The sequence below is a fragment of the Aspergillus melleus genome (assembly GCF_016097325.1).
Source record: "Aspergillus melleus strain CBS 546.65 chromosome Unknown contig3, whole genome shotgun sequence".
Lineage (NCBI taxonomy): Eukaryota > Fungi > Ascomycota > Eurotiomycetes > Eurotiales > Aspergillaceae > Aspergillus > Aspergillus melleus.
The window spans coordinates 3,458,204-3,481,936 of record NW_025763372.1 but is presented as its reverse complement, the minus strand read 5'-3'; the positions used below and the strand labels follow the sequence as shown (position 1 = coordinate 3,481,936).

The window sequence follows — 23,733 nt, the reverse complement described above, 5'->3', positions numbered from 1 at the left end:
GCCTGGATTCTTTGTCCTCTGAATGTCCCGTCATGGCAATCCACCTGTCGTGATCATAGAATCAAAATGGCACCTTACGCTCAGATAGTGGATAAGTTCTTCAAGTCAGGCGGTCTCTCTTCCGTATCGTCTACATTACGACTGCAGAATGAATCTCGGACCTCCAGAGGGTCGGATCAGGGATCTGGCGTCGTCAATCCGTGCAGCAGCCACAATCTAGACGGTCGCCAAGCAAAAGGCTCTAATCTCGACGCTGCAGGTTGAGCAGATGATCTAAATTGGCAAGCTTGTATAGATGCTATCGACTTTAAGGAAAGAGGAATCAGAATCCGGGACACCAAACAGGCAACAACCCAACGGAGTGACCTACACGGAGTGACCGGGCCGGCCTGTGCAGAAGAAAGTGAGGTAGCAATCCATGGGCTACCTATAAGTCCTCGAAAATCCTACCCAACCCGAATCAAGCCCGTCCAATGCCTCTCTTCTCCTCCCTTCTCTTCTCATAAGCTGCAGGACGTCATGCGAGCCCGCCAATTTCACATGCTTCGCAAACGCTGCTGACATGTGATAGAGCCAGGACTTGTGGGCGCTTGCCAGCCCCAGCGTTGTTTACACACCTCTTTTCCCTCTATTATCTGCGTGCAATTGATTCTTCATCCGAGCGACCCGTCAAGGTATCTGACGCAACCACTCCTTGATGCTAGCTCTGGCCTCAGACTCCGCACCATGCTCCCGCCAGAAGTGTCCAGCCCCGCCGATTTCGGCCGATTGGAACTGACTGCCGGGTGTCAGAGCAAGCTCTTGCGACCATTGGCGCAGTTTATGGGCGGATGTGAAGGTATCTTGGCTACCATAAATGGCCAGGGTGGGGTGTGCACGGAGCTGGTCGGTCGGTTTGGGACATGGGATATGTCTGCCCTGAGCGGCAGTGTGTGTCCCAACATTTAGCGACAACTTTGAAAACAGTGTCAAGAACATATTAATCGGGGGCAGAAGAGGTGAGACTAGAAGATAGCAGATCGTCGCGCTCGAAATACAATTGGGATTCAAAGCCTCCCAAAATGCCGGTGGTCGGCCTTGTGTTTCCTGAACATCTGACGATGGCGCGGAAATCCTCTCTGCTTCTCGGCGAATCCGATATGCAGCAGACCCGTCGGTGCTATTTGCAAAAAGGTCTGCAACGACATCAAGTGCCGGAAGATGTGATGCGATCATAGACCCATAAGAGTAACCAGCTAATATAAGTCGGACATTCGCAGGTCCGCCTTCTGACCCCGGATCTGATGAACCGAGTCGCGTTCTTAGAAGCTGTAAATACCACAGCATGAACCCGTAGAAGGAGACATAGTCAGCCAGCTCAGGCCGTGCAGTCCAACTTGTGCTGCCTTCCGAGTCCCCAGCACCCCTGTACCGTGCATTCACATTAGCATCCATTACCCTGGCCAACCTTTCAAACCCCAGCCATAAATCTGTTGGGGACAGAACCAGCCTAAATGAGCAGATGGTAATTACCGGAAATTAAACGTCCCCACCACGTAGCCAGCTTCTAGGAGTTCGCTTCCGACGAAGTTCACGACCGGGTCATCGTAGCATCCGCCTAGCGTGGCATAAGGATGGGCAACTATAGCTCCGCATATTGGGCCCCGGCGTGTACCTTCAGGCTCACTCAGTTCGCGGGGAACATGGAGACGACAGTCCAGTTGTATCCCGTCGTAGACCGACGGTATAGTGAAAGTGTAAGTGGGCGGAGGAAGATACATGGATATCACCGTGAAACTAGATTTGCCGCTCTGCGTGTAATCTGAAGCGACATACTCCCCGGTAGAGTGGATGGAGAAGGCAAGCTGGCGGGCAGTCGAGCGAACGTAACGCGGTGGTGGCCCGAGCGCCCGTGAGGCATACGTTTCAGGCATCAATTATCAACCAGAATCCATGCGCTGTCTTTGGTGGTTTCTTAGTGTTGAATATGGGATATGAGGTGCTACTTGAAATATCACTCTGTGATCATGCTATTTGTTTTGTTTGGCTGACACTTTTCCAAAATATTCACATCAATCCAAATTGTATATTCTTCCCCGGTTCAATTCACAAATGTTTTTGCGGTTATTGGACCCTAACTCTGTACTATAGCAACAGAACAACCAAAGACGAGATAGATATATTATGTCTTTCCAGTTTTGTCTATTGCCTTTTCCCCCACACTTTACTGCCCATATCTGTACATGCGTTTTTCTGTCTCTCAGTAAGGTCGTTGCTCAAGCCACCTGGGCTCTGCCTTACTGATGGAGATTTGGTCGAAGTAATAGCATCACTACGGTCGGTGTCGAGGATATACCTATAGTTTCTGTTTTCGCATTAGATTAGTCCCTTTAATTGACAACATTCCCCAGAGGGTTGAATATCCTTTTACAGCAAAGTCCAGGGACAAAAGGAAGACATGGCACGCTTCGTCGGATCAACGCAGATAACAAACCAGCATCTGCACAATCACCATTCGTCATGTAACATCACCTCGATACCCCAGATATGCCATCCTGACCAGCACAGGCCACTGAAGTCTTGGTGCTAGCAGGACAATGCATTAGGTGACGAACGCCTCCCTGCCCCGCTCGGTCTCTTCTTGTCCGAGCATGTCGAACTGTCGATACTTGCATGCATAAGCGACTGCTGATCTCTGGGGAAGTGACGTCTCCCGGATATTTGGCCTTGATTCATGCAAGTTTGATCGGTGAACGGGATACAGAGTGCCGAGCTGGGATGATGCATCGACATGTCAGTCCAGGAAAAGTGCTAATTCGCGGATTAAAATAAACAGCAAGCCCGCGCCAATTCACCCGACATGATGCATTGCCTGACAAGTAGATATAAAGTCCAGTTACTACGACAATATAGTAGTTCATGCTACCCAAAGGAGTCCGTATATTTCACAAAAATGCGGCTTTTGCCTATCTCTCTGCTTCTTCTCTCGCCGTCCTTCGCGGCCTCTGCTGTGAAAGTGGACACAGTCGACGGCAGGAGGACTTGCACGGTGACTAGTTTAGGCGATGAGCAGAATGACGTCCCGAACATTGTATCTGCATTCGAAGAGTGTGGATCCTCAGGGACCGTGATCTTCCCTGAAGGTGAAAACTACTGGATTGCTGAGAAGTTCACAGCGAATATTGAAGATGTGGAAATTGAATGGAGAGGAACATGGACGGTAAGATTCCGCTTATCGGGACAATCAGCAGAATATTGTGTATACTAACCTAGAACAGTTCTCCGACGATCTGGACTATTGGCGCGAAAATTCATATCCAATTGCTTTCCAGAATCACGCAGCCGGGTTCATTCTGAAAGGCAAAGGGATCCGAATCAACGGGTACGGTACCGGTGGGATCAATGGGAATGGAGATCTCTGGTATACCGATGAGGCTGGAACTACGAAGCCGGGGCGACCTATTGTGAGATTCTACATTAGAACCTGGTTGTTAAAGAGAGGCTAACCTGGGGACTGTAGCCATTTCAACTCTGGAACGTCAGCGATGTCACTGTTCAGAACTTCGCGATCATTGAACCTCAGCTTTGGGCCATCAATATCATGAACGGCACAAATCTCGAGTTCGAGAATATCCATGTTAATGCGACTGCCTCCAAGGCACCTTCGGGCAAGAATTGGGTCCAAAATACGGATGGTTTTGGTAAACATCACTGATTCACGCATTCACCTCTTTTAACGCGCAGGCACTGACACATATGCCCAGATACAATGGACGCAAACAACGTTAAACTGAAGAACTTCACATACACTGGAGGTGACGATTGTATCGCAATCAAGTCTCGATCATATAACATCCACATCGACGGAGTGGTCTGCAATGGCGGCAATGGTATTGCTATAGGTAGTCTCGGCCAATACCTTGAAGACTCCAGTGTTGAAAACGTTCTCATGCAGAACGTCAAGGTGAGCTCCAACCTTCTGCTTCTATGGTCAACAGGAACTAATCCACCCAGGTTCCCCGCACCCGATTTGGCATGTACATTAAAACCTGGATGGGCGAACTCGTCGAACAAGACGGCTACGAGAGCGGAGGCCAGCCCCGAGGAGGCGGCTGGGGCAACGTCCGCAACGTTACGTTCTCTGCTGTCGACGTGACAGATGCCAGCAGAGTTGGGTACATTCACCAGAATGAAGGAGATAATGGGTCATTCACTGGAACCAGCAGGATGGAGATCTCGGATGTCGTTTTTGATCTGTTCACGGGCACGTTGGCTTCGACTAGTAACCAGATTGGTATACAGTGCAGTAAGGTTCATCCCTGCTATGATATCTATTTCGGCGACATGGATGTGGAGTCTTCGTCTGGGAGCAGTCTCACTGGTAAATGCACGTATGCGAAGGAAAATGGCATTCATGGGCTGTCTGGCTGTTAATCGGTTGGGGACCTGTGGTAACTGAGGTGATTGATAGTTGTTATTGCACCTTGAATGTAAGCAGTCTTGGCCATCACAAAGATGAATGCTTCCAATTCCATTTCTACAGGCGAGGTATGCAATGAATCTATTCATTGCTTCAGAAACGGTACAAACTGAATCTCATCAATCCCCCAAACTATCCACCTAATCCACAAATATCTTCCCCTCCGCCACAAAAGCAGCAGGACCCGCAAGCTTAACACTCGAAACCCTCCCCCTATCCTCCGTCAGCTCAACATCCACAACAATGTGGCTATCCCGCCCAATCTCAGTCCCCTGATCAATCAAGAACCGGTGCTTGCGGCTTTCCGCGCCCTCCTGCAAAGCCAAGTACGCGGCCAGAGAACACGATCCGCTACCACATGCAGGATCCTCGAGATTGATCGCAACCATGCGCACCCGGAGCTCCCAAATTTTCGTGTCCGTCTCAGTCTCGACACGCGATCCCAGAGTGCGGTAATACATCGTTCCGACGAATGATGGGCCCCAATCTTTGTCGAGATCGACCTGTGGGCTTTCCCCGGCGCTGATCTTACCAAAAATCTCGGGCGTGTCGGTCAAGTCGGCCAGGACGTACGTCACGCCCTTGACGATGGAAACCGTAGGCCATGAGGTAGCAATCAATCCCGAAATAGCGGCCAAACAGGGCTGGACGGCCTCCAACGCCAAGAGAGGCGTCTCAGTTGCATGGATATGAACGTTATGTGGGACTTGCGCCGACACGATCTGGCTGTCGGGATCATATTCGATCTTCATAGGCCCGGCCCTCGTCTCGAGAGTCTGCGTCCGAGGACCAGATGCTGTATCCCGAGTCTGGTTCAACAGCTTCCGGAAGAGCAGGTGGCCGGTCCCGATGACCGGGTGGCCGGCGAATTCCATCTCATTGACGGGCGTGAAGATCTCGGCGCGAGGATTCTGGGTTGGTCCTCCAGTGTGCAGGAAGACGGTTTCGGAGAGGTTGAATTCCCGGGCGATTTGTTGCTTGCGGTCTTGGGTTAGGGGGAGGTTGGTGATGTCTACGATGGCGAGCGGGTTGCCTTTGAGTCTGGTTATGGCTGGTTAGTTGGGTTGTTAGAGAGAAGTGGCACTGCAGAGTGCGGACTCGATGTAGGTATTGACGTGACGTACCTTTGCTGTGCGAATACATCGGCAATAACTTTGATATTGTTAGTCTGGGGTTGTGATGAGTCAATAGGTGTTGCTTACCGTACGAAGCCTGTGTTCCTGCCATTTCCTAGTTTGGATTGATTGAAGTAGATGTGATAGACTCCTATGGTGATTTGGTTCGTTGAAGTGTCGGTTGGTTTTACACAGGTCGCATGTTGCTCAAGATGAAGCCATGAATCATCGTAGAAATAGATCGAGATGATCGCCGGTTAGGGTCGGAGTGGATCTCACGCCCTCTGAGTGACACTTTTCCGTCGGAAAGTTCTATCCATTGCCATTTGCGAGGCTCAATATGGCGGTCGATTATGAATCAACATTACTGTGGTTCGGTCCGGACTTTATAACTAGTTTGTCAATAGCATGTCCCGACAGCTACAGTGTATCAGTGTAGTGTTATATAGTATGAATGATATTTCCTATTACCCGCGCTATGCTTTCAATAATACCCCGCGATGCGGGTTTGTCTCTTCTATGGAAGTTTTTTTACCTTCCAAGATAACTGTACTAGGACTCGGGAAGAAGCCAGGCAGGATCCGGATCTTCATCATCCCCGGACCTAGAGACGGCATCGTGTGAATGGTCCTCTGTATCCCTCAGTAAATCGGCGGGAGGTTCAGGGTTATCGACACCAAGAGGGTCAGCTTTGGAGTCGTTATCATCGTCATGATGCCAATTGCACAGATCTTCTTCAGATACGTTGAAAACGCCGAGCAGCATTTCCCGGGCCTCCCGTAGCGCTTCAAGTTCAGCACCGATGCAGCAAACAAGCAGTCTCCAATCCTTTTCCTCGGCCAGTTCCAGGTACTGTTCCACATGACCCGTTGTATTGCTCAAATCATCCAAGATACTCCGCGCCTGCTCATCTTCGGATTTGCTCCCAGAAGGTCCATCGGGTGTCAGGAGCTGCGATTGTCTCTGAATGGAGCGTCGCATTGCGGCCTTGAGTCGTTTTTCAAACCCTGTGACCTCTTTGACAACACGCTTCCACAAGCCACCACCCTCTTCAAGTGCCTCTATCTCGGCGTCGACTTCACGTTGTCGCTTTTGAAATCTGGTTTCCTCCGCTTTCCAGTGTTCTTGGGCCATTTGGAGAGTCCGACGCTTGTGGTTCAGTGAGTAGAATGTTGGGCGGTCATTGTTGGTCGGTTGGGGCTGGATCGGAGGGTGCTGGAGGAATCTGCGGATGTCCGATTCCAGTAGGGACAAGGACGCTTGGTAAGAGGATAACTTGGAATCCACTGTGTTCTCTAGTTGTGATAATTCGTGAGTAACCTGCCTCTGCCTCGCTTTCATCTGGGACAACCGTGTCTCCATCTCATGGATGTCCGTCTCAAGCTGGTGGCTTTCGTCGCGCAGCTCCCTAGAGCGTTGGCCTTCCCGATCATTATGTATTGTAGATATCGCCTCCTCCAGCCCGTCTCGCTTGGTATCAAACGCATCGATCTGTTTTAGGGCATCTTGGCGTTCACCCACATGAGAGGTGAGTACATCTTGCTCCTCCTCTCGAAGTTTCAGTAAATCGGAGATCGATCGGAAGATTCCCTCCCGCGCTGCTCGTAGGCCGATCTTCTTTGCGACGGGCTGTCTGACTGGGACGGTTGAAGGGCCTTCAGCGTTGTTAAGCCCCGAGCTGGGAGCGTGACTGTCGCCGGACAGAGAGCTATCTTCTCCTGGCCCCTTGAGACCAGCTAGAAGACCTTCGCTCTGGGCGTCGATGAGAGCCTGGAGATTACGTTCGAGGTGTTTTGCTTGACGGTCAATATAAATTAAAGGGTCTTGGTGATAGGTAGATGCCCTGAGTGGAGGGGATTGCAGGCGCTGCCCCGAGTCCTGTGAAAAGGATACACTCGACATTGTGTCTAACAAAGGGGTGTCTGTCTGGTCTGGTCTGGTGTAGTCAGGTTGTTCTGGGGGAGTCGAGCTCTTCGAGTGCGGAAAAGGAGGCTATCTCGGATGGTATAGCAGGATGATTTGAAGGATACAAGATAAAATTGGGGCAATGGGTCCGACCGACCCTTATCAGCCCCAACGACGCCGGTGACCAGCAGTTGTTTGCCCGTTGGTGTCGCCTGCACTCGTGATCCGCGATCCCATGCCATCATATGGCACGTGACCCGTTCTAGGGGTTTCTGCAGGAACCACGGGAACCTTTCGACAGCTTCCCATCGCCGTTGACGTGTGCCTCGCTGGGTACAAGCTTCCTACTATCTCCAACCCTCCTTCCCTTTCCCCATCGATCCGATTTTGTTGTTCTTTTCTTCCTTTATTTCATCGACTCCGCTTGCAAATTCTGCCTGTTCGGCATTCTTTTCCCAACCCAAGGCCTACCTGACTAAAGTAGGCCGACTCGATCCGTCAGACCTTCGTCGAAGCTGTCGCCTCATCCCTCCAGCGATAGCACAATCTCTCAGACATGGTTGGACTTGCTTCGGCCGCTGGCCTTGTCGGCTTTCTTTCTGAGCCCGACCCAGAGCTGCGTGTCTTCGCTTTGAAGACTCTGGACTCGCAGATCGATCTTCTATGGACGGAAGTCGTGGATTCTGTTCCGCAAATGTTAGTATCCGTCATCATAGCCGTCTCACCCACCTCACGTCCAAATTCGCATTCATCCCATCCCATCCATCCGCAGACTCCGATTAGGTATTCTTGACTAACTCAATTATCTGCAGAGAGGCGCTTTACGAAGATGAATCTTTCCCCGAGCGCGAGCTTGCCGCCCTGGTCGCCGCCAAAGTCTACTACCACCTTCAAGAATACAATGAGAGCATGGTCTTCGCTCTTGGGGCCGGCAAGCTGTTTCAGCTGGACCAAGGTGGCGAGTTTGAGGAAACTATTATCGGTAAGTAGCTCATCATCTATTGACCGTTTGGAATCTGCCCGAGCTTTGGGCTAATGTGACGTATTCTTTAGCGAAATGTGTCGATACTTTCATCTCCCTCTCTGCTGCCCAGAAGCCCGCTGCCGGTGACCAGCCGCCTAACCTGAACACTGCGTTCCCCACCTCCGGCGAAGGAGCCACGAGTACATCCGCCAGCCTTACGTCTCCGATCACCCCATTTTCGCAGTCGGCGTTGCCGTCAAAGTCGCTTCTATCTCGCCAGGAAGTCCCCGGGATCGATTCGGCTTACCCAGGTGGCGATGATGCCAGCGTCAACCAGGTTGAGACTCCGTTAGTTCTGCGCCGAGGTGTCCAGGGCCAGCTGCAGGCTATCGTCGAACGCCTGTTCGAGCAGTGCTTCCAGCAGAAGCGGTACCGTCAAGTTATCGGAATTGCTATCGAAGCCAAGAGCCTGGATGTCCTGCGTAAAACTATCATCCGTGCCAGTGAGGACGAGAAGAAGCAGGACGGTGAATCTCGACGAAGCGAGGAACTCATGGAATACGTTCTCGACATTTGCATGGGCATTGTTCAGGAGCGTGCGTTCCGTAATGAGGTAATGATCTCCTTCCCCAACGAGAGACCCAGAAACCTCGATCTGAACTAATCTTCAACCCAAGATCTTGAAACTCATCCTCGACCTTCTCAACGAGATCCCCTCCCCCGATTATTTCTCGATAGCCAAATGCGTTGTTTACCTCAACGAACACTCCATGGCGTCCGTCATTCTTCGCCAGCTGGTGGAGAAGGGTGATGCCCGCTCACTCGCTGTTGCCTACCAGATTTCTTTCGATTTGTATGATAACAGCACACAAGAATTCCTTCAGAAAGTTCGGCAAGAAATTGCCGAGCTTGTGCCGGAGGAGGCCGAGACCGAGGAGAACCAGGGCTCAGCTGAAGATGAGAACGAACCCAAGGAATCCGATGCCCTGCTTGGGGACCAGTCTAGCTCCGAGCAACCCCGGTCTATCGGTGCCAACGACGACAGTAAACTTTCCTCGGAAACGCGCACCGCTTTCAAGAACATAATCGACATTCTTGACGGTATCAAGTCCATCCAATTGAATTTGGAGTTTTTGTACCGCAACAACAAGGCCGACATTGCCATCCTCAACAAGGTCCGTGACAGCTTGGAGGCCCGGAACTCGATCTTCCACACTGCCGTCACGTTATCGAACGCCTTCATGCACGCTGGTACCACCCACGACAAGTTCTTCCGAGACAACCTGGAATGGCTCGGCAAGGCTGTTAACTGGTCCAAGTTCACGGCTACGGCAGCCCTCGGTGTCATTCATCGTGGCAACTTGAGCCAGGGGCAGAAGCTGCTGCAGCCTTACCTGCCCAGGGAACATATCGCCGGCGTTGGCGGGTCGGGCTCTGTCTACAGTCAAGGTGGATCTCTCTATGCTTTTGGTCTGATCTACGCCAACCACGGTGGAATGGCTGTGGATCTCATCCGTGATCACTTCAAGAAGGCCACCGAAGAGGTCGTTCAGCATGGTGGTGCTTTGGGTTTGGGTGTCGCGGGTATGGCTACCGGCGATGAAGGTATCTACGAAGATTTGCGGAACGTTCTCTACACGGATTCTGCGCTCAACGGTGAGGCCGTCGGTCTCGCCATGGGTCTGGTCATGCTGGGAACCGGCAACCTGAAGGTTCTCGAGGACATGATCCAGTATGCCCATGATACCCAGCACGAGAAGATCGTTCGTGGTCTGGCCATGGGTATGGCCCTAATCATGTATGGTCGCCAGGAAGCCGCCGACGAGTTGATCAACGGTCTTCTGGGTGACCCTGATCCTACCCTACGCTACGGTGGTATCATGACGATCGCTCTGGCCTATTGTGGCAGCAGCAGCAACAAGGCCGTCCGCAAGCTTCTCCACGTCGCTGTCAGCGATGTCAACGACGATGTTCGACGTGTTGCCGTGCTGAGCTTGGGCTTCATCCTGTTCAGAAAGCACCAGAGCGTTCCTCGTATGGTGGAACTGCTTTCCGAGTCGTACAACCCTCACGTGCGATACGGCGCCGCAATGGCCTTGGGTATCTCGTGCGCGGGTACCGGCTTGGACGAGGCGATCGATCTGCTCGAGCCCATGCTCAAGGACTCTACGGACTTTGTGAGACAGGGAGCGCTGATCGCCCTCGCCATGGTTCTGGTCCAGCAAAACGAGGCCATGAACCCCCGGGTGAGCAGCTTGCGCAAGGCTATGATGAAGATGGTCGGGGATCGTCACGAGGACGCCATGGCCAAGTTTGGTTGTGCGGTGGCTCTTGGTATCATCGACGCGGGAGGCCGAAACTGCACCATCAGCCTGCAAACCCAGACGGGTAACCTCAACATGCCCGGAATTGTGGGAGCTGCGGTCTTCCTGCAGTACTGGTACTGGTTCCCTCTCACGCACTTCCTGTCGCTGAGTTTCGCCCCTACGTCGGTGATCGGCGTGGACCAGAAACTCGAGGTGCCGTTCTTCAAGTTCCACAGCAACACGAAACCCAGCCTCTTCGACTACCCGCCCGAGCAGCAGGTGAAGACCGAGGAAGCGCCCGAGAAGGTCAAGACCGCCGTTCTGTCCACCACCGCGCAGGCCAAGCGTCGTGCTCAGCGCCGTGAGAAGCAGCAGCGTCGGGAGAGTATGGATCTCGACCAGACACCTACCACGCCCAAGGTGTCGGAAGCTGCTGACCGAATGGAGACCGACGAGGCCGTCATTAAGGGCGAGGAGGAGGCTAAGGAAGGAGACAAGGAGGCCGGTGAGGGCCAGAAGAAGCGAGTCGAGCGCGAGAAGGTTGGATATGAGCTTGAGAACATGTCGAGAGTGCTTCCTGCGCAACTCAAATATCTCACCTTCCCGGATCCCCGGTATGAGCCGGTCAAACGGGTACGTATACACTCCGTCCTTACGCGCAGAAATGTAATCGATTGATATGCTAACCTTTCCTTGCAGCCTACCGGCGGAGTGGTGGTAGTCTTGGATAAGAAGCCCGAGGAGTCGCGCGAGACCATCGAGATGAAAGCCAGCAAGGAAGTCAAGCAGCCTGCCGCCGCGGCGGAGACGCTACAGGATCGATTGCAGGCCGCCATCGGGGCCGCTGCGCTTCAGACTCCTCAGCGCCCTGGTCAAGCTGCCGGGGCGAGTGCGGGAGCTGCAGCCGCCGCGGGTGTGTTGACCGCGGTGGACGAGGATCAGGAGGGCGGCGAGGAGGCCCCCGTACCGGAGGAGTTTGAGTACGAGTCAGATGGCGAAGAGTAACCGCCTACATTTTCGGTTGTATTACTAGATTAATCATGGATCTATGTCTTTTTCTTTCCTTTTGTACTCCCCCCGTTGCACGGAATATCTTGCAAGTGGGGACTCATATCTCCTTCAAATGACATATACAAGCATCGCCTTTTTGGATTCATTCATACCCGGACAGTGGCGTTGAGAAGTAGCTCAGGATTGGGCGAACCGAGCTCGATCAAATCAAACGCTCAGTTGCCTAAAGATTGGATAACTAGTAAAGTAGGATTATAGTTCGTGGTGGATCCTTCCTGCGACAAATGAGAAGCCTGACGATGACAATTCCCCGGCCTTTTCCCCTGATTGTCACATGCCGAACTCCCGTCGTGAAGTCACTTTTCTGCCTGAGGTTGTTCTCTCTGGACAGTCGATCTACGTCACGTGGCGGCATCCTCGGCAGTTGCCTAATCGGGACGAGCACTGTCAGCGAGAGAATGACGCAGGGAGACGCCCCTTCGCCAATCAGCGACGGCGCAAAAGCCGGCGGATGACCTGCAGTCCCCCCGTTGCGGTCATTTGGCCCGAGGTGTGCGACACGTGAGTCTCTGTGGACGCCAGATTCAGAAGGCCACAACATGTGAAGACCGCTGCGACTGGTAAGAATCCTCCGAGGGAGATTCAGTCTTCATTCCTGGGGATTTGTCCGAGTCCATACTAGTATTTGGTAATATTGCACTATATCTATTCCCCATCTCGCTCCCGTCTCCCGTCCCCTTTACTTTACCCCGGATTGTCTTCTCCATATCTCTTCATTCCCCTTCTCTGGACCTATACTATCCATTCTTTTTTCTGCCACAGCAGCTGCGCCTGCTCTTCTGACCTTCCTTTCTATCCTTATTCGCATTCATATTCACCAACATGTCCAAGACTTTCTCGAAAGACGACGTCGCATCGCATAGCAAACCAGACAACCTCTGGGTTGTGATCGATGAGGACGTCTACGATTTGACCAACTTCCAGGATGAGCATCCCGGTGGTAAAAAGAGTATGTGACCGTCTCAGAATGTCCAACGTTCCGCTGTGTATATTAACGGTGGTGCTACAGTTCTCCAGCGAGTCGCCGGAAAAGACGCCTCGAAACAATTCTGGAAATACCACAACGAGGGCATCCTGAAGAAGTACAAGACCAAGCTGCAAATTGGCTCTTTGGATAGTAAAAAGCCCGCGGCTGCTCCAGAGCCGGCCCCGGCGAAAGAGACCCCTAAGCCCCAAGCGGCCCCCGTCGTCGACGTTTCCTCCGCTCAATCATCGGACCCTCAGGAGCCCTATGGCGAGCTGATTCCGTTCGCCGATCCTTCCTGGTACCAGGGCGTAAGTCTTTCCGCGCGTGAAGGTGCATATGGCGGGTTGTGACAATGTTTCCGTGGCTAACTATTCGCTTTCCTCGCTATAGCAACACTCGCCCTACTTCAACCAGACACATGCCGCCCTCCGCGCGGAAGTACGGCAATGGGTTGAGTCTGAGATCGAGCCTTACGTGACCGAGTGGGATGAAGGCAAGCAGGTGCCGGATGAGATTTACAAGCAGATGGGACAGAGAGGGTACCTGGCGGGCCTGCTAGGTGTCAAGTATCCCGTCAATCACACTCCCCACCGGGTTCAATCGGTAGCCCCCGAGAATTGGGATCTCTTCCACGAGATGCTCCTGACCGACGAGCTGTCTCGCGCGGGCAGCGGTGGTCTGGTCTGGAACTTGATCGGTGGTTTCGGCATTGGCGGTCCGCCTCTAGTCAAGTTCGGAAAGAAGCCTCTCGTCGACCGTATCCTGCCTGGCATCCTGGCCGGTGAGAAGCGCATTTGTCTAGCCATCACCGAACCGGATGCCGGAAGCGACGTGGCCAACCTCACCTGCGAGGCTAAGCTGAGCCCCGATGGTAAGCACTACATTGTCAACGGCGAGAAGAAATGGATCACCAACGGTATCTGGTCGGACTATTTCACCACCGCTGTTCGGACTGGCGGGCCCGGTATGAATGGTGTGAGTGTCCTTCTCATCGAAAGAGAAGCCGGCGGCGTGAGCACGAGGCGCATGGACTGCCAGGGTGTGTGGAGCAGCGGAACCACCTATGTCACGTTTGAGGACGTCAAGGTGCCCGTGGAGAACCTCATCGGAAAGGAAAACCAAGGATTCAAGGGTAAGTGCTAAGGAAGTGTCTCGAGTGCGGAGTCGCGATCACTAACGCCTTATGACAGTCATCATGACCAACTTCAACCATGAGCGTATTGGAATTGTCATCCAGTGCGTCCGGTTCGCTCGTGTGTGCTACGAGGAGTCCGTCAAATATGCCCACAAGCGCAAGACCTTTGGCAAGCGTCTGATCGACCACCCGGTCATCCGTATGAAGCTGGCCCACATGGCCCGCCAGATCGAAGCTACGTACAACTGGTTGGAGAACACCATCTACCAGTGTCAATGTATGGATGAGACTGAGGCCATGCTCAAGCTCGGCGGTGCGATTGCCGGCCTCAAGGCCCAGTCCACCGCCACATTCGAGTTCTGTGCGCGCGAGGCCAGCCAGATCTTTGGTGGTCTGAGTTACAGCCGGGGTGGCCAAGGTGGCAAGGTGGAGCGACTGTACCGTGATGTTCGAGCCTACGCGATCCCCGGAGGAAGCGAGGAGATCATGCTGGACCTGAGTATGCGCCAGAGTTTGCGTGTGCACAAGATGTTTGGCATGAAGCTGTAAATATTGATATCCACTTCCTTGCTTTTCGTTCCTCCCCTTTCCCTTCTATGTGGCTATTATCTTCTGGTATATAGATATTTTGTGCTTGTAATAATTTGAATAACCTTTTCGGGGCAGTATGGTGTATCATAGCTTCAGAATTTTGCTTGATCTTTTCTAAATTGTCTGAATAAGTGGAAACTTTGCTTGACTATATCTATGGACTTCTTCCCGCAGCGTATATATAGAGTGTAGACAGCCAGTATTTACCTCGCAATGCACAAATGGACACGAGTTTTTCAACTGTTATTTAAAAGTACAACGTTGTAAAAGCATCCACTCTTGAAAATAGATTTAATCAACACTACGGACCACTGAAACGAAGGTGAACAGTCTGAACTGACGACTGCTGCAGAGCGCAAAGACCCTCCGGCGGGGCACACGGACCACCCGCGCAGTCCTTGGTTCTTTCCTTCGGCGACGTCCTTTTCCAAACCTCCGCAACGCCATCAATCCTCCCCCTTTCACTCTTTTTGCCTTGCGGTACTGTAGTTGCCTAGGTCCAGATACAGGACGTGCAGACAGATAGCCGATTCCATTCAATCCACTTGGTTCGAACTCCTTTCACCAACTTTCATTGTTCCTGTCGCGGTCGCGGACTCGGCGAACGACCCGGACAAAGGCCGCCCGCCTCTGCTGGCCGAATCAATATCCCAGTCGGCGGAGCATTCGTTGCCTGAATTTTTCGTTCGTCGCTTATCTTACCACCTTTCGCTTCCTGCTGGTCGGACTAAGGTACTTGCTTATAATCTCCGCCTCCCCCTTTGGTCGTTTTTGAATTGTGGTCTTTTTTGATCGAGCCGTGAGCTGGCAAGCTTGCTAGTCAATACAACGCCTTGCAAACAACTGTCTAACTTTTACTCTTTTCTTCGCTCCCTATAGCCTAGCTCGAATCTGCTTTTGGTCCAACGACGCATCGCATAGACATTCATCGCCCATCTCCGAGTTCTCGGGGATCCCGATAGCTTACCCCGTCGCCAAAACCTTGTGAAGGAAAAATGTCGCGCAACGTCGTGGACCAGGACTTCGGTTCTGAAGAGGAGGATGACGACTTCAACCCCGTGGCTGCCAACGACTCAGACGATGAGAGAGAGTCTAAGGTTTGTTTACGTCGAGTGGCGAGATGCGTTGGGGATCTGTGCTGACGAGGCGATTAGCCGACGTATCATAACCAGGACGACGACGACGACGATGATGATGACGATGACGTGAAGGCTGGACGGCCGAATCGAGGGGGTGGCGATGACAACATGCGAGGAAGACACCAGGTCGAGGATGACGATGAGGAGGAAGACGAAGAAGGCGAAAATGAGGAGGAAGACGATGAGGAAGAAGAAGAAGACGAGGAAGAAGAAGATGAGGATGCTGTTTCTGTGAGTTGTGGTCATCCGTCAAACCGTTGATGAGGCGATGTGCGAAACGCTAACGCTCTGTTCGCCTTCATCCAGGGTCCTTCGCGGAAACGAAGAAAACGAGGAAGTGTGCGACAACGAGGTGTGCATAACTTCATTGAAGACGAGGCTGGTGTCGACGAGGACGAAGATGAGGCCGAAGACGAGGAGGACGAGTTGGCCGAATTCGGTGGCGAGATGCATCCTGACGATATGGACGCGCTGCCTGTCGGCGCTGAGACTGACGACCGCCGCCATCGGCAGCTTGACCGTCAGCGTGAGATGGAGGCGAGCATGGATGCAGAGAAACAGGCGCAGATGCTCAAGGAACGTTACGGCCGGAAGAACGCTGCCGCCTCCGATTCGGTCGTCGTTCCCAAGCGATTGCTCCTGCCCAGTGTTGAGGACCCGAGCATCTGGGGTGTACGATGCAAGCCAGGCAAGGAACGTGAGGTTGTTTTTGCACTCCAGAAGCGTATCGAAGAACGCCCCCCCGGATCCCGCAATCCGATCAAGATCATGTCGGCCTTTGAGCGTGGAGGAGCTATGAGCGGATATCTTTATGTGGAAGCTCGCCGACAGGCCGATGTCATGGACGCGCTGCAGGATATGAGCAACGTTTACCCGAGGTCAAAGGTCATTCTGGTTCCGGTGCGGGAGATGCCTGACCTGTTGCGCGTTCAGAAGTCTGAGGAGCTCACCCCTGGCGGATGGGTCCGTATCAAGCGTGGCAAATACATGAACGACCTGGCCCAGATCGAGGAAGTTGAAACGAACGGCCTCGCTGTCACTGTGCGCCTGGTTCCGCGACTTGATTATGGAATGAACGAAGACGCCAGTGGACCGATGGTCGATCCCAAGCGAAAGCGTCCCGGCGCGAATCCTGCCGTTGCCCGACCTCCTCAACGTCTGTTCAGTGAAGCAGAAGCCAAGAAGAAGCACGGAAAGTTCCTCTCTGCGACTTCGGGTCTTGGTGGCAAGTCATGGAACTACCTTGGGGAGACCTACGTTGACGGTTTCATGATCAAGGACATGAAGGTGCAACATCTCATCACGAAGAACGTTAACCCCCGACTGGAGGAAGTCACTATGTTTGCTCGTGGCTCGGAAGACGGAACCGCCAACTTGGATCTTGCATCTCTTGCCGAGACACTCAAAAACTCAACCGCTGAAGACTCGTATCTCCCCGGAGACCCGGTGGAAGTGTTCCGCGGTGAACAACAGGGCTTGGTCGGCCGGACGACTTCTACTCGAGGTGATATTGTTACTCTACAAGTCACGGATGGTGTTCTACGGGGTCAAATGATCGATGCACCTGTAAAGTCTCTCCGAAAGCGCTTCAGAGAGGGTGACCACGTCAAGGTCATTGGTGGCAGCAGGTATCAAGATGAACTGGGTATGGTGGTTCAGGTCAAGGACGATACTGTGACGTTGCTCAGCGACATGTCTATGCAGGAGATCACTGTCTTCAGCAAGGATCTCCGACTGTCGGCCGAAACGGGCGTCGATGGAAAGTTGGGCATGTTCGATGTTCATGATCTCGTCCAACTCGAGTAAGTCGGCCCCTCACTGAGGTGCCAATTTTTTGTCTGTGTACTGACTATATACTAGTGCTGCTACTGTTGCTTGTATCGTCAAGGTTGACCGTGAATCGCTACGGGTCCTGGACCAGAATGGCTCTATCCGTACGGTCCTTCCTACGCAAGTCACTAACAAGATCACACCCCGTCGAGATGCCGTGGCCACCGACCGTAATGGCGCAGAAATTCGACATGGAGATACTGTTCGTGAACTTCACGGAGACCAGAGGAACGGCGTGATTCTTCATATCCACCGCTCGTTCTTGTTCCTGCATAACAAGGCACAGGCCGAGAATTCCGGCATTGTCGTGGTGCGCACGACCAATGTTGTTACGGTGTCTGCCAAGGGAGGCCGATCGACGGGCCCCGACCTTTCTAAGATGAACCCGGCTCTGATGGGCAATCGTATGCCTGGTGGCGGTGGTATGGGACCCCCCAAGAGCTTCGGACGAGACCGGATGATCGGAAAGACGGTATTAGTCCGCAAGGGCCCTTTCAAGGGTCTAGTAGGTATTGTCAAGGACGCGACGGATGTCCAAGCCCGTGTGGAGCTCCACTCCAAGAACAAGCTGGTCACTATCCCGAAAGAGCTTCTGGTCGTGAAGGACCCTATCACCGGCCAGACGGTAGAAATGGGGCGCGGCAGGGGAAGCCGTATTCCTCACGGTGCATCAGCAGCTCCGCCCTCTGGCTGGCAAGGAGGCCGTACCCCAATGGCTGCTATGGATTCATCCCGAACGCCTGCCTGGGGTGGTGCAGCCTCAGCTCGCAGTAAGTTTTGCCATCCTCTTCAATCACTGCATTTCATAATCTGACATATTCCTCCTAGCACCGGCTTGGTCTGGTATGAGTGGATCTCGCACGCCTGCATGGAAGAACGATGGATCGCGCACCTCCAATCCTTACGATGGTAGCCGCACTGCCTATGGCGGAGGTGGTCTCGGATCTCGTACACCCGCCTGGAACGCCGGTGCACGAACACCGTACGACTCGGGATCTGGATCCAGCGGATTCGATGCCTTTGCCGCCGGATCTCGGACTCCCGCCTGGGGCTCATCAAACGCCGGAAATCGCACGCCTGCCTGGTCCTCCGGGGCCACGGCCAGCAACGGCAGCAGGGACCGCGGCTATGACGCTCCCACGCCCGGAGCAAGCTATTCTGCCCCGACCCCGGGTGCCTACGGCTCCGCTCCTACCCCTGGCGCTTCCGCTCCCACGCCCGGAGCCTGGCCGGACAGCGCACCCACACCGGGGGCCTTCAACGCTCCCACACCTGGTGGACCGCCCAAGCGAGGAGGCTATGACGCGCCCACGCCAGCTGCGTTCGACGGAAGCCGTCCGTACGACGCACCCACGCCAGCCATGGGCGGAGTCTCCACGCCGGGGGCAGGTGCCTACGGCGATGCCGATGACGGGGGACCTCGTTACGACGACGCAACTCCTAGCCCGTGAGCGGACAGAAGTGTGTATGAGCGCGAAAGAGAAGTTGCTTAAGGTACAGGGAAACATAGGTGAGAACGGAGAGAATGAAACGAAGAACAAAACACAACCAATCAGGGAACCCAGATTTAATGTATACCAATATCTTTCCTCGCATGTTGTTTTTCATTTTCTTTTTTGATCAGATAAACACAGGTATTTGATATGACATGGTACGGTCAATCGGTTCTTCTCATCTCATGTCTCCTGTACTTTTGTATGTATTATTTATTTTTTCTTATTCATTTTGCATTTATGACATCAACAATCAATCAATCGATTCATCAGTTAGCCAAGTTTGCTATTTGCTCATCTATCTATTCATCCCCCCATCTATACGTTCGACATTCCATCGATTGCCTCTATAGGTCAATCAACTTATTCCACTACATAATCTGATTAGGCTTTTAGTTGATTGGGCCATTCCCTTCTGAGGTTAAGTCGGATTCATACTATTCGAGTATATCAACATCAAACTTCTCATGAAACATCTCTCATACCAGAGAAGGGAGAACAAAAAAGAGAAAGAGAGAGAGAGGGTTCACATTACACATAGTACACATTTCTTCTAGCTGCCATAAGAAACCCAAACCCCCCCCGTGCGACCAGTAAATAATACAGGGAAATACTTTTGCTGAAGAGAGAAGAGAACCACAAGAAACCGCCAACGTGCCGCATGTAACCAAATAAATCGACCTGGAGAATATTTCTCGCACCGAAGAGCAAGCTTGGAGCAGGTGAGTAATAGCAGGAAAGAGAAGAGAGCGGGAATAGATATGAAATGTGACGTAACTCTGAAAAACACGATCCATGGAATAACTAGGTAGGTAGGTATCATCGGCCTTGGGTCTCAATCTCTTGGTCCAATTTCCGAAGAAAGAGGGAGGGTAAGAGAGACCAAACAGAAAAGATAAAAAAAAAGAATAAAAAAGTCATACATTACATCCACAGTTTGCCTCTATCTGACGCGGCCACTGGACGGAGAAGATAGGTGATAACGGAGGGGGAGACAGAAGGAGAAAAGGGTAAATTATAGACAGAAACATCAAAGGTAGACAGGTAGTTTCGAGTGAAAATTTCATTGACGACATCGCTGGAATTATGGAGGAACTGCTCTTGCCAACACGCGGATATTATCCACGAAGCCCTTTACCAACTCCTCGTACTGATTCGAAGGATCACCGGACATGGCGAGCTGACCTTGACGGCGGATTTCGGCGGCGGAGCATTCAATCTCGAGTTCATGTTCAAATTCACCTTTGACCGGGGGCTAGAAGGGAGAGAAAACACGTTAGCTATAAGAACGATGGAGAAAAAGGGCGAAAGACATACCTCTGATTTGGCAACTTGCGTTAAATCGATTTGATAGGCGAGATGTCGATAGCTCATCCGATCCTTGTTACGGTCGCCGCCGCGTCCGCCTCGACTGCCATCGAGCACGGGCAGGTGGGATACATCGCCTTCGTAGCTCATCTCAAGATTGACACTGACGCGCCAATCGACACAGGTGCATGGACTGTACACGTCGAGGTCGGCAATCCTGCATTTTACGATTTTCGCGAGGACCTCGCCCGTTCGCTGGTCGACGGTGACGCGTACTCTGGGTTTGTGACGGGGGTTCAAGTTCTGTCGGATGACAGGAGGGAGTTCAGTGGGCGACACCTCGTAGAAGGTGTCCCGTTCCTTTTTATGTGCGTAAGACAGTGGGATTCGATTAGGGTTCGTTTGTGGCATGGACTGTTTCACGGCTTCATTCAGGAAATTGTTCATCGCTCGATGTTGCGCCTAAAATCGGTTAGCTCGCCGCGACACTCCATATGGAAGTAAACCAGGTACGTACCACTGTCATAGTGCTCTCGAACGCCGTCCGTAGGCGCGTATTCGTCTTATTGATCACACCTTCCGTCTGGATTGGCAGATGAAGTCTCTCGTTCCGATCCATATCGATCAGCTGACCCATTTTGGCTTCCACCTCGATGATTGCCCCCTGGCCGGCCGCCGATGTCCCTGCGGGGGCTGCAACGGCATCCGTTCGTAAGACAACATGTTGGTACAGAAAGTCACAGACAGTTTTCGTGATTTCTTCGTACGGAATGTTGCCTTTAATCGACGGTTCCCAGGGCCCTAAACTGCCGGTCGCCTTAGGGGAGTCCGGGGGCTGACTTGGGGCGGCAGGACCGTTGACTGGCGGCGTCTCAGCCCTCACCGTGACCGACGAGTCGATTGCAGAGGTAGGGGCCGGATTCGACACGGACTGCTGGCGCTGATTCCACGGGTTCTCAGCCGAGTCCCTGGCGTATTTCGGGATGGGAGGAAGTCGGTTCGGGATCGGCGGACATCTTCCTTTAGTGCGCACGGATCGTCGAGCGTAGATAGGGGGTTCATTATACCTTCGTCGCTTCACCTTGGGACCGGTCGGGCTCATGGGAGCGACACGTGGTTGCGCGTCTTTCGCTGCATGCGGCGCTGATCGCGCCTCCTCGACCAGAAGGCTGTCGCGTGTCACCGATGCACGAGTCGATGGGGAGCTGTTAACGTGAGTCGCAGACGGCCCGACGCTGGAGCTCTGTACGCTGGACCGGCGTTCCCTTGCCGCGAAGCCATTTTCCATCGCCATGGGTTGCGACGCGGCCGCCTGGTCTGGATATGCGCCGACCACACTTCCCTGTCGAGAATGCGGCGGATAAGCTGTCTTCGGGCTCACGCTTTCGTCGGAAGTCCTCCGGTCTTGCGAAGCCGACGACTGCCGGGGGGTATATTCCATGGGTCCCGAGTCCTGCCGCGAGAGGCGGTGGATCGTACTCGGGGACATGCGAGCCGGCGCATCTGTTCCCACCCACGGGCTGGACGCTTGCTGGGAAAAGGTATCCCGACCTGACGACAAGGGGCGACCGGACGGGGGCGTTTGTCGAGGATACGGCGCAGCAGCAGCAGCGGTAGAAGCAGAGCCTCGAGGGGTCACGGGCATTGAGGCCTGCGCGGAGGCTTGCTGAGGAGGGTACGGTTGAGGAGCACGCGCAGGAGGGCTGTCTCTGAGATGGGATGAGTAGGTGGGGGCAAAGAGAGGGTTCGTAACGGACTGGATGGAGTGCGAACGCTGCTGCGCGTAGACAGGGGACTGCTGCTGGGGGAGATGGTTGTAGGGGCCGGGCGCGCCAAACGAGTCACGCGACGCGGAGGAGCCATACGGAGCGGGATGAGAAGGCTGATATTGATAAGGCGATTGAAGAGAGCCGTAGGATGAGGAGCGCTCGGGAGAAGCATGAGGGTATGCGGGAGGATAAGAGGAAGAGGGCGAGGCCGACGACGGCGCAGTCTGGTCGCGGGGAGGATAGGCGGGTTCGGACGGCTTCGAGGACGAGGCGGCCGCGTCGCTATTCATGATCGTACGTAAATCCATAGCGGCGATTTAATATGCGATCCGTGATGAGGAGCTAAACTGATTGAATCGAAAGAAGGTGCGTAGTCCGGTGGGGGGGGAAGCTTGAAGCTCGAGGTCGGTCGATGGACCCCTGGGAGAGAAACGACGATTGAAAGAAGCGGACGGCGTTCACGGCATGGAGCGGGTTGCGATCGAAGAGTCAAATGGGCGAGAGGAACTGGAGGGAGACGGAGGAGGGCGAAAGAGGAGCGAACGGATGGGCGAGGAGCAGAAAGGCGAGAGTGAAGGCGACGAAAGAAAAGATGAAGAGAAAAGGAAAAGAAAAGGAAGGAAAGACGAGAAAGTGAAAGTTGGGCGGATTGCGGCCATGTGATTGGCCCGTCGGGCAGCATACTTCTCTTCCTTTCTTTTCTTTCTTTCTTTTCCTTCTTCTTTCTCTTCAACATCTCCTCTGTCAACGGTTCCTGCTGGACCTCTCACTGTCATCTCTTCCCGTTCATCTCCATCCTCTGCAGGTCTGTCCTCTCCCGTTCCCCCGAGCAATCAGCACAGCTGCTGGAGGAACGCGTCCCATGCAAGAAGCCGCGCCTTGCCAGCGTTGGCCGCGCAAACGAACTCAGACAGGCAGGCAGGCAGACAGACAGACAGGCAGACATGGCTGAAGCTACAAACGATCATCTTGAAAGCCCTCGCTGAGCAGATGGGCATGGTTCACGGGATGCTGTGTACTTCTCTCGAGTCCAGACGTGTAGCCTTGGTCTGAAGCCTCGCGATGACTCGGCGACACGGTGCGACCTTAAAGCATCGTCCTAGGAGCAGGCTACTTATCCATCCGGTCTTGACTTAGACCGAGCACCTTGCACTGATGTTTCTTCAACCTGCAATTCCCCGTCATTCTGCACACGGACGTCGGACTCAAACTGAAACATCGTCCCATACGGATCATTGGCCCACGTTGATACGTAGCAAGACAAATTTAGCACACGTCCATTGAAAGGGAATAGCAGGCGGCCTGATCGGCTACGCGCAGTCAGACATCGATAGCCTGGACCGCCATCAGTTGCCTCGTGCATGTACCCGGGAGAAGCTATTCATCCGATATGCTCTCTTCCTTGCAGGAGGACAACGACTCTGACAACGGTGTCAATTTGTGCGACGGTGAGCTCAGCGCACGGGGCTAGATTTTCATCGACCATGAAATGAGACGTTTGGATGATCAGGGACCGATCTGGCTGCGCAGACAGAACCGACAGCCCCCCGTGGGGAAGACGGTCTCGCTGGCCTCTCTGTTCCTGGGTTATGTTTCATATGGATTCCCTCTACGAAGAAAAAGTCAAATCTCACACACTGACTGATTTCCGTTGACCTGGCCATGTCCTTCCATCCCTTAG

General features: G+C 53.3%; 8 protein-coding genes across 8 annotated transcripts; 4 read left to right on the top strand and 4 right to left on the bottom strand.

Annotated features, from left to right (window-relative positions):
• Positions 1 to 669: 669 nt before the first annotated feature.
• Positions 670 to 1,913, bottom strand: LDX57_006255 (uncharacterized protein; the record flags this gene model as incomplete). Its single annotated transcript, XM_046087949.1, has 2 exons — positions 670 to 1,405; positions 1,513 to 1,913. The coding sequence occupies 2 exons, from the start codon at positions 1,911 to 1,913 to the stop codon at positions 670 to 672; spliced, it is 1,137 nt and encodes a 378-aa protein (XP_045943917.1).
• Positions 1,914 to 2,932: 1,019 nt separating this feature from the next.
• LDX57_006254 (putative extracellular exo-polygalacturonase) lies at positions 2,933 to 4,413 on the top strand (the record flags this gene model as incomplete). Its single annotated transcript, XM_046087948.1, has 5 exons — positions 2,933 to 3,199; positions 3,258 to 3,443; positions 3,500 to 3,680; positions 3,744 to 3,943; positions 3,994 to 4,413. The coding sequence occupies 5 exons, from the start codon at positions 2,933 to 2,935 to the stop codon at positions 4,411 to 4,413; spliced, it is 1,254 nt and encodes a 417-aa protein (XP_045943916.1).
• A 186-nt stretch (positions 4,414 to 4,599) lies between these two features.
• Positions 4,600 to 5,334, bottom strand: LDX57_006253 (uncharacterized protein; the record flags this gene model as incomplete). The annotated part of the gene is made up of 1 exon (XM_046087947.1): positions 4,600 to 5,334. One exon carries the CDS (start codon positions 5,332 to 5,334, stop codon positions 4,600 to 4,602), a length of 735 nt encoding a protein of 244 aa, XP_045943915.1.
• Positions 5,335 to 6,126: 792 nt separating this feature from the next.
• Positions 6,127 to 7,476, bottom strand: LDX57_006252 (uncharacterized protein; the record flags this gene model as incomplete). Its single annotated transcript, XM_046087946.1, has 1 exon — positions 6,127 to 7,476. The coding sequence occupies one exon, from the start codon at positions 7,474 to 7,476 to the stop codon at positions 6,127 to 6,129; it is 1,350 nt and encodes a 449-aa protein (XP_045943914.1).
• A 559-nt stretch (positions 7,477 to 8,035) lies between these two features.
• On the top strand, positions 8,036 to 11,754 carry RPN2 (proteasome regulatory particle base subunit RPN2; the record flags this gene model as incomplete). Its single annotated transcript, XM_046087945.1, has 5 exons — positions 8,036 to 8,175; positions 8,292 to 8,461; positions 8,533 to 9,056; positions 9,121 to 11,382; positions 11,449 to 11,754. 5 exons carry the CDS (start codon positions 8,036 to 8,038, stop codon positions 11,752 to 11,754), a joined length of 3,402 nt encoding a protein of 1,133 aa, XP_045943913.1.
• Positions 11,755 to 12,642: 888 nt separating this feature from the next.
• On the top strand, positions 12,643 to 14,471 carry LDX57_006250 (putative acyl-CoA dehydrogenase; the record flags this gene model as incomplete). Its single annotated transcript, XM_046087944.1, has 4 exons — positions 12,643 to 12,769; positions 12,830 to 13,095; positions 13,178 to 13,919; positions 13,978 to 14,471. The coding sequence occupies 4 exons, from the start codon at positions 12,643 to 12,645 to the stop codon at positions 14,469 to 14,471; spliced, it is 1,629 nt and encodes a 542-aa protein (XP_045943912.1).
• Positions 14,472 to 15,508: 1,037 nt separating this feature from the next.
• spt5 (transcription elongation factor spt5) lies at positions 15,509 to 18,933 on the top strand (the record flags this gene model as incomplete). The annotated part of the gene is made up of 5 exons (XM_046087943.1): positions 15,509 to 15,610; positions 15,668 to 15,883; positions 15,959 to 17,454; positions 17,513 to 18,252; positions 18,311 to 18,933. The coding sequence occupies 5 exons, from the start codon at positions 15,509 to 15,511 to the stop codon at positions 18,931 to 18,933; spliced, it is 3,177 nt and encodes a 1,058-aa protein (XP_045943911.1).
• A 1,126-nt stretch (positions 18,934 to 20,059) lies between these two features.
• triA (putative mRNA capping nucleoside-triphosphatase) lies at positions 20,060 to 22,360 on the bottom strand (the record flags this gene model as incomplete). Its single annotated transcript, XM_046087942.1, has 3 exons — positions 20,060 to 20,230; positions 20,293 to 20,745; positions 20,801 to 22,360. 3 exons carry the CDS (start codon positions 22,358 to 22,360, stop codon positions 20,060 to 20,062), a joined length of 2,184 nt encoding a protein of 727 aa, XP_045943910.1.
• Positions 22,361 to 23,733: the final 1,373 nt, after the last annotated feature.